Below are 9,902 nucleotides of genomic sequence, written 5' to 3' on the forward strand. Positions count from 1 at the left end.
CAAGTTCTAGTTATATGAAGGCACAATTTTATCTGAAAGTTTCATAGATTCTAATAGCACATAAAATATAGAACAATATAGTATGTACACTGTGAATGTAATAAATGTGTTGACAGTGGAATCGTCTTTTACTTCTGATAAGTTTATATTTCAAATTGTATCTTATTGCTGTTGGTTTGAAAGAAAACTTTGTTAAGCATATTGACAATTGTACACTGGAAGGTATTAAACAGAACAACAAGGGTAACCTGATTTTACTTCTAACACCATTAGAATTTAGAAGCCTTCAAATTTAAAAAGGCTAAATGTTTGTATATAAATAGCATTAACGCCATTGATGCAGGACATTTTATAGCATAACTACAACATATTACAAATCTAATCATTGTGAAGTTACCATTATAATCATGCATATTATTACAGAAGCTGAAAGGTAAAACAGTTACTTTCTAATACACATAATTGCAAGCAAAAGCAGTTTTAAAGAGTTTACCTCCTTATAGTTGGTAATTAGAATTGTTTCTTGTCGAAGGAAGAGCGTAAGATCACAGTTAATTCTTCCAGTCAGACTTGTTTTGTAAGCTTTGCTTAACTTGTTTTTATGAAGATCAGTATTGAGGAGTGGTGTGGTTTATACTTTTAGTATATTGTTTGACTGAAAGAGGGGCACATTGTTGGACTGTGTTACTGACATTAGCTTTTTGCCTATGACCTATGGAGTGTTGGAGTATATTTAGGGAAGATTTTTAATGAGGGTAGTTGTATATATGTGGTATGTAGAGCTATTGAACTTTTAAAATCAATTATTTTTTGTGGTAAGGTGGGCTATTTGGATGGAATTGTCAATGAGTAGGAATAGTTGATTGTACTATAAACAGTTATTTCTAGATAATATTGTATTTAGTCTAAGTAATTTATTAATTTTAGTATATGATTAACAATTAACAAGGCATATCTCTTTTTTATTTTTTCGTGGTTTTGTTGTTGTTTTGTTAGTTTGTTAGTTGGTTTGTTAGGTTTTTAGTAACAAGACATATATGATTAACAATTAACAATTAACAAGGCATATATGATTAACAATTAACACCTATGTAGTTGTTGGTTTGTTAGGTTTTTAAAATCTTTTTTTTTTTTTTTTTGTTTTTTTTTGTGTGTGTTGCTTCGTTTTTAATATGTATAAAGTTGTTTTCCTGTATATTGGTTGGTCCAGTTTCCGCATTTTTTTTTGCGTTTTTTTTTTTTAAAAAAATTAACTATTTTTTTTTTTTCAAGATATTGCAGTTCTATGTCTTGTTGTGGTAGGATGGATATTAGTAATTCTATGTCTACATCTTCATAAAATATCACCCTTAATATTATGCCTAATATCTGGTTTACATAGAGGAGAAGTTCATTGTTCATATAAGCATTCTATGGAATCAAACTTCTATTTAGTGGTCAGCCTAATCGTTCAATTTTTCGGCACACAAATATTTAGTAGACCACTGTGGTTTTAAGCTGTTGGTTACGTATACATATTTCCAAAAGCTAATTCATCGTCCATTGGACTATAGTTTATAGCAGCTGGCATATCTGGCAACTGAACACTTGAGCTGGGATGTCATCACGAAATAGCGCTGGTCCAATCAAAGCTAAGGTGGCGCCTTTTTCCACGTGGCAGTGCTGTGCATAGTAAGTCGTAGATAATGTTCAGGAAGTTTGTAGTTCCAGGTGTACAGAATTAACACTACTTGTCTATTCAGCGCCTATTCTACAATACAAGTAAAATTCGTTAATATTAGCTGTGATTAAATTCCTAACAATAATCCGTCAAGAGATGTAATGTTCAGGAAGTAAGTCAGTAGCAGTAGTTTACCTTTAAATGGTAGAAAGTGGTACAATTCCTGCAAGGGTTAGAGCTTCATATGATACGACGTTTCTGACGAAGGTAGCAGGAACTGTTTCCGGCCCCGGTGCTGCGACAACTGTAACGTCTTTTGCTTTCCGTGCTCTGGATAGTGCCACGTATAGCTGTCCATGAGAGAAACACGGGCGAGGTAGGTACACAGCAACCTGACTTAAAGTTTGACCTTGACATTTGTTGACTGTCATTGCAAAGCTGAGCTTCAATGGAAACTGGTTCCTCTGAAATTGAAAAGGATAGTTCGCTGAAGGAGCTGGGCGGAGTTTGATCCGTGGTATCAGTACGGTGTCTCCCCTGTTTTGCCCAGTCATAATTACACATTCAATTGTGTTTGGTAAAAACTTCTTACATATTAGTCGTGTACCATTGCATAAGCCAAATGATGGTTGGAGGTTACGAATCAAAATGACGGGGCAATTTTCTTTAAGTACAAGTTTGTGAGGACTCATTCCCCCCGGATTCAATTTGTTGATGAACTCAGCAGGATAGACTGCACAGGTGTTATCTAACATTGAATCGTGACTTGTGTACGTTACAGATTGTCCTGGGAATTGGTCAATTAGAGCGTCATTAATCGCATCAACATCGTCATTTAAGGGTGTTAAAATAGCTCGATCTGTAAATAGGTTAGGATCAAAGGTCCCAAATGCTAATTCTGGAAATGCAAGTGCCGCTAAATCAGCAATTGGATTTGGACTTGACTGGTCCAGAACTCTGACAATACCATCAGGAAGTTCTATGTTCTCACATTCTTTCGTTTGTAACTCGCCATTGCCAAGTGCAAGTAAAAACTTTGCAAATTCCGGATCATCTTTAGCACGTAGGTTTTCAGTCAGGCTAAATTTAATAAGCCTTGGCCAGAGGTGTGAGCTGAACAAACTTGCTTCTACGACTTCATGCTGGGATTTTCGAGGTAGAATAGGAAGTGTTTGCCGAAAGTCGCCTCCGAATACAACCACCTTTCCTCCAAAAAGCTGGTTTGGGTCACACAAGTCTCGAAGTAGATGGTCTAGAGACTCAATATTTTGGCGTTTTGACATTGAAGCCTCATCCCAAATTATCAAACTTGTTGAACGGATCAATGCAGCTAGGCTACTTTGTTTGGGGACGTCACATGCCAGAGATATGTCACATTCCAAGGGTATTTTGAACTGTGAATGTGTTGTTCGCCCGCCGGGAATGTTAGCTGCAGCTATTCCTGAAGACGCTGTAGGTAACACAATTTCGCCCATCATGCGCACCTCAGCGTACAATGCTTTGTATAAGAAAGTTTTACCGGTGCCCCCTGGTCCGTCTATAAAGAATGCCCCTGGTTTTGACGACTGTATGTGTCCCATAATTGTTGTAAATGCGTCTTTTTGAGCTGGATTTAACAGAGATTTACACAATTTGCAATCTTCAGGTATTGCTGCATCCAGAGCATCAACTATATCTCTATTACGTCGAACGTCGTCGTCAGTGGAGGTATCTAGATGATCCAGCCCAAACTCTGCCATTGTCTTTCCCATGGCTTCTAAATACCTCTCGACTGCACGTGCTGTTAGCTGACTAATTTTCAGTGGGTCGTTAGGAAACTGAAATCTAAAATCATCTGATAACGATTCGTAGTGTGTACTCCATAACAAGGACGGATCCTTTGGTTGGGCGAAAATTAGTAATGTTGAGAAAAGGCGACGAAGTACAATAGGCATCTGTATTGCACACGCTTCTGCCATACATAATTCGGCAGCATCCTCTTCTTCAACCAACCTGTGTCGCAAGGCCGCCTCTTGGAATGTTGCACACACGTATCCATCCACCGTTTTCAGATACTCAAATGAGGTGGGACCTCGGATGTGTAGTAACAACAGCCTTAGGAAAAACCTCTCACCTTCGGCCGGTGCTACAAAAACCAGTCTGCCAATTGCAATAACTTTGTTTTTCCTCTTTTCCCAAGTTCTAGACCCCGTATCCCAGCGGTAATGCTCTGTGAATTCACCATACAACAATTTGGGGCATCCTTCGGTTGCACTTGTCTGAAAAACTCGAGTTAGAGGTGTGCGGCTCTTTTTTCATCAAAGCAATGAGATCATCTAAATTATCCGTTGGCCTGAGGCGTATTGTCTGCATGTTTGGAAGGTGCACCTGGAGGGGCATCACCGGTGGTTGTGTCTCAAATAGATCAAAGCCAAATATTCGCCAAGCTGCTTCACATGGAGATACCCACCGGCCTGTTTGGTATTGCGAGATTTCATCTACTGCTTGAGGTTCTTCACCTTCGGCTAGACTAAAGGATACCCTGTCATGGCCTTTGTATATATACTTATATAAATATTTCACTGCGTTCATTGTTGAACATACTTCAACATTCAGATGACAGTCAAACAGTGACAATAAGTATGGGTTATAAGGGATAACCCATCTGTTGTCGAGATTGTGCTTCCGTATAACCACCACGTCGCCTGTGTTGCGTCTCCTATAGTCCGGATACCCAGAACCATTAATTATAGTATCAGGTGTGTAGGCCTTTGGGTAATTAAATTTACAGCGCCCTAGTGTGTTGGGATGTTTCATACACGAACATGCAGAATTAAGATTGCCACAAGGACCGTGCATCATGTGCTTAAGCACAGTCTTACGAAGGGATGGGTTTGCCATAGACGGTATTTCAAAGAAACAAATTTGTCAAAATCGGTGGGCATTTCACCTATACCCATCTTTCAAAATGATAAGGAAGTGCACATGAGGGAGTCCCCTTTTTTGGAATTCAACTACATATACGTACGTGACCACTTCGCCAAAGATTTGCTTTTCTACAATTTGCTTCTTGGCGCTAAAAGCTTAGCACGGAAGACTCTAGCTACTAAGTCCGGTCTATTTCCCGAGCTTCCTCTCCGAAGCTAGTTGATCTTTTATCTCAGCGCGAGTTAGCATTGCATGTCATGGTGACAAACAGATCTGGCTTTCCAAACCTATGAACAAGAGCCATTGAGTTCAGATATCTTTTTTTCATGTCCCGGGGTCCTCCCAAGAAAGTCGGTGGCAAAATAACTCGCTTGCCAATGTTCGCCGCGCGATGTTCACCTGCACCAACAGTATCAAGAATTCCTTGGTATAACTCAGCCCTTATCGTTTCTTGATTGTTCCGAAAATAATCAAGCCTTGTATTTTCGATTTTAACATACATGTCAACCATGTACTGCTGAAAACACCGTCTGTTCTAAGTAACATATTCCGGGACGGTTCTGCAATTTGTAACAATAATACCGGCGGCATGAAACGAACTTCGACTTTGGCCCATATATTTGTACGGCACCTGTCGTTGACATGTATAAACAATTAGCTAATGCAGATGCCACTCTTCTTGCTATTTTTTGAAAAATCTATTAACATGTAAGTAAGTTTTACTGGTAACGTCACATACGGTTTGATTCATCTTCTAACAGGCACTCGACGGTTTGGCTAAGTTCAGAAGATATCCTACTATGAACATTGGCCCCTCTCTGGGCTGCATTTGAGTTTAACTTTTGAAGCCCTTGCACCCACCCACATTCTCCGTATGGGAAAAGTAATGGGTACTGCAAAGGATCGTAGCACCCATAGTAATGCATTATTCTATGGGATTGGTTATTCTTCGCAGTCACAATTATATGTGGAGTGCTAGACTCGCTAGATGATGAGTTATCTGTCCAAATAACAGCGACCTCATCAGATGTGGGCGCATTATACACTCGTTGGTCTAGAACAGGATTTCTGTGAATTCTTATTTGGGTATTTTCATTAATGGGTAGTTCTCTTAGGGAGCGAAAGAAACGGGCATAGGGATTGTCAGTTGTAATTTGTATAAGGGTGTTAACGATATCCCCTCTGACTTCGGGGAAGCATCCAATGCGATTCAATGCTTCATGTTGACCATCATAGAAATATAGCTGCAAATATTTGGGTTTACAATTATCGGGAAGCAATTTAGGTACGTTATGATATATTTGGCCATGAAGTTGAAAGACGTAAATACCTTTCTGAGTGGATGCTATATAATCTCCACCAAATGAGCTAAAGGCAAATAAGTTGTTATACATTCTTGCGTATGCACGGAAATGAACTGCATCCTCGTCAGGTGAAGTGTACAGCCGTGCTAAGGCAGGAGGGAATGCATTTGTAGGCAAGTGGATTGTTCCACCAAAGACAGTGAGAATAATGGGGATTCATATGCAATCTTAAGGGCATTGCATTTAGTGCAAACTTTACTTTGTGGAAGTTTCAACTGGCTTGTAGGCAAGGGGTGTGCAACGTGGGCCGCAGGTAAGTCTGTGCGAACAGTAGCTTGAAAGGAGTTAGCTTAACACTATCTTATAACGATATACCAGTAACATGAACAGCAGTATCCAAACGTTATTCATCTGTTTGTCGATGGGCTCGGGTTCTTCTTTGCCTCTTTGGTTGCGATTGTAGAGATGTTCCATCTACACTGTTGCATTGGACATTGCATAGAGTTAAATATATTGTTAATTAAGTTCCACCCATAAAGGATTGTTCGCTGTAAATCGTACCTTGTTCCTGAATGGTCGCCATTTATGAATATTGCTCTGGCCCGTTTTGACTGTCTAATTGGTGCAGAAGGCGTTATAGCCATGGCACAGGTTGTCTTTGTGCCACGGCTCTTTGACAACCTACATATTTGCCTCTGTAACGACATAAGTCAGAGATTGTAAGTTTGCAAATGAAAGTGTTAGGGGGGGTTGACTCGAATCACATTTCCAAACAAAACCGTAAAACAAAGAGAGTTTGTTGGTAAACTGGTTTAGATTGGGGGATAGTTCAAAGCACGGACTTCAATAAAACGCGACTGTAACAACGGCATTAAAATATTTAGGGCTTTACTACTTTCAAAGAGGGTATCTTCCCTTTCATGTAGATATACATATCACCTATTTAAAGTAAAACATATAATATTTTAGAATTCAGTCTAAATATGTAGTTCAAAATTACAAACTTCATTCACTCGGTTGGTCATTTTATATACGATCTATGTTAATTCAACAATTAAATGTGGCTGTATCTCCTATTTGTATTATGCAGTCATAAGTTTATTTATAGACGTTTTGTTTAAGTAGGAGTAGGGGCTCCAATAAAATGGGTGGTAACCAGTTTCAGTTTGTAAATATATGCTGAAAGGATGTTCCAGTCAGTTCAGTAGTGTTGACGAATGCATTATTTCTAGATAAGAAATGCAAATATAAATTTACAAATAACAAGTAGTAGGGAACAGAACCGTTCATCCTAAATACAGTACAAGCATATGGGAACATAAGTACAACATTTATACATAAACACTGTCTTAGTGCCAAAAGGTTACAAAATAATCCTATTTAGCAGGATTTCGAAATTTCAAGGTTTGTGGAACATAACCGTTCATCCCAAACACAGTACAAGCATATTGAAACATAAGTACAACATATATACATAAACACTGTCTTAGTGTCAAAAGGTTACAAAATAATCCTATTTAGCAGGATTTCGAAATTTCAAGGCTTGTGCGATTGTTAGCCTGCACATTGAACACTTGGTGCCAAAATAGAACTTCAAGCAAACATTTTGTGTCTTTATTATTAGCGAGATTCCTAGTAGACCGTGTACTTATGCCTTTCTGAAACGGTCAAACATTGCTTCCACATTTTTTGAAACTCTAAAATAGCGAGGAGGCTTGGCTCGTGCAGGACGTACATGTGCCTTATGCGTGCAAGTCTGACACAATTTCAGTTTTTTAGGCGGAGGTGGAGGGTCTTTTGGATGAGGGATCTGGAAGTCAGCAGAACGTGGAGTTGTGGCCCCTTCCTCAAGAAACAAGCATGATGGTTCAAATTCCTCTTCTACGCCTGTGAGCCGTGCTTTCGTAGCAAGATACGTTTCTCGCTCTAGGGCTGAGTCGAGGGCAATACGATTGGTGTCAGGAGTATCGTAGTTTGCATCTATAATCTCAAGGTTTAAAATTGGCACAATGTAGTCAATTGCCTTCTTGGCTACGTCGTATTTTGCGACTTCAGGAAATTTGAAGCATTCACTCACAAAGTCCTTCTTTCCAGTTACCATTCCTGGAATGGACACAGTTATAAATGCAGTATACCTTTCTTTCGCATGCCTGAGAGTATGCAATGTCGTGCAGTGGATTGGGAATTTTGTGGTTAGAAGTTCCAATAGGGAAACGTAATCAAGAGTTACAATCTTGGGAGTTCCTGATTTGGCCTCCGAGGGCTCTTCATTTAGTGGGGTGTTTCTATGGCCTTTTGTAAGTTCTTCTAACTCTAGCTTTTTCAATCTATACAGCTGTAGACACCTCGTTTCTGCACCCCTCGCAAACCACCCAGTGATGATTGGGCCGCATGTTTGATTCGCGGAACGATTAGTGACAGTTCGTAAGATTATCGTCAAGTGATTGCTCAAATATAAATGTCAACCTCTTAGTTGTCATCTACGTGCCGATACGGTCGTTTTGGCAGTAATTAGAGTACATTCGGAGTCCGGGTCAAAAACCGTCTCCATTTTTCGATATTTGTTAAATCCCGAGTCGGAATGTTCTGGAATGTTCCGGATATTTCTATTCCATATTCATCAAATTTTATCTTTTGGCAAATAATATCCCGTAATATTTAAAAGATAATCGAATAAATCCGTCCTACCATAACTTAAACGCGGAGATTCTTTCTTAAGCAGGAGGAAACCTCCTGGGAACAGACGCAGCAGGTGCTGCGCCTCTTCCAAGAGACGCAGTGGCTGCTGCGCCTCTTCCCAGGCCCTTCTTTGCATGATTTACGTATCTTTTTTTATATCTTTCCGAGATTCACTTCCAAAGAGTCTCCGAAACCCTATTCCTTCACGTGATTAGTATAAATAGGAGCCTTCGTTCCTCATATTTCTCACGCGAGTGTCCGCCCTTCTCTTCTCCCTTTGCATTCTAGACTTCGTTCTTACTAATTGGCGCCTACGTGCTTGGACTTCCGACCACGTAAGCTCGGATCTTTCCGGGTACCAGCCTCTCCGTTGCATGACCGACCAATTTGACCAACTACACTTAATCAACTTTAATTAATCAATCGTTTTCCTCTTACGAGGGCACTCTTTCCTTGCATTCGCGTCGAGCATTCACTAATCGATCTTCTTAGTTCTTCTCGTTCCGTCAACATGTAAGTCTGAGGGTGTATAATTCCTTTTGTTTATTGCATTTAATTACTGTATAACAATTGTAAGGTTTATGTCGAAAGCACCTCATTAAAACCGATTTCTAAAAACCGTCTTTAAAACCTGTTTTGCGGATTTCCAGTAGACAGACAGTCGAGAAAAGACGCAGCACCTGCTGCGCCTCTTTGTGAGGCTGCCGCAGTTCCTGCTTCTTTTCTTCTTCCTCCGTCCTCTGCAATTCGTATCAAATTTATTTGTTTTGTTTGTTCGTCTGTTAATTCTCCGTCATAAAATCATAATAATTAGCATGTATATTATATCATATATTTCGTCACTCATTCACATGTTTAATTCATCTAATCTGACTTAAATCCCAAGTAATTCATATTTGCGGGTTTTCGTCACTAATATTCAATTCGAGTTCTAGGGATTCAATTCGTTCATGTTGAGTTTCTAGGATTCATTGTTGATATACTTTTCATCATGTTCATTGTTAATCCGCCATCAATTCATCATGTTTAGTTAATTATTCGCTTGTTTGGTTCGTTCATTAACATCGACCCTTCACATGTTTAATCTGTCTTTGTCTCCGTTTCATCCATGTTTATTGTTTTTATGACTCAATCATATGTTAAATAATCTGTAAATCATTTTCATCCGAATAAATAATTAAATCAATCCATTAAATTCACCAATTAACGTTAACAATTGCAGTTCCGGCTTCACAGTCAGAGTTCGTCCTTGGAACAGACGCAGCAACTGCTGCGCCTCTTCCAAAGGGCGCGATTACTCTTGCGCTGTTCGGGACGACTTCTGTCCCCGAACTCCTTTTCTCGCCTTGACC

The 9,902-nt window shown here is 39.5% G+C and overlaps 1 protein-coding gene across 1 annotated transcript; it reads right to left on the reverse strand.

Annotated features, from left to right (window-relative positions):
* Positions 1-1,857: 1,857 nt before the first annotated feature.
* Positions 1,858-5,961, reverse strand: LOC141650996 (uncharacterized). Its single transcript, XM_074458726.1, has 4 exons — positions 5,307-5,961; positions 4,837-4,966; positions 4,244-4,358; positions 1,858-3,948 (listed from the first exon to the last, which is right to left on the reverse strand). Exons 1-4 carry the CDS (start codon positions 5,959-5,961, stop codon positions 1,858-1,860), a joined length of 2,991 nt encoding a protein of 996 aa, XP_074314827.1.
* Positions 5,962-9,902: the final 3,941 nt, after the last annotated feature.

This window comes from Silene latifolia, chromosome 4, assembly GCF_048544455.1.
Source record: "Silene latifolia isolate original U9 population chromosome 4, ASM4854445v1, whole genome shotgun sequence".
Taxonomy (NCBI): domain Eukaryota; kingdom Viridiplantae; phylum Streptophyta; class Magnoliopsida; order Caryophyllales; family Caryophyllaceae; genus Silene; species Silene latifolia.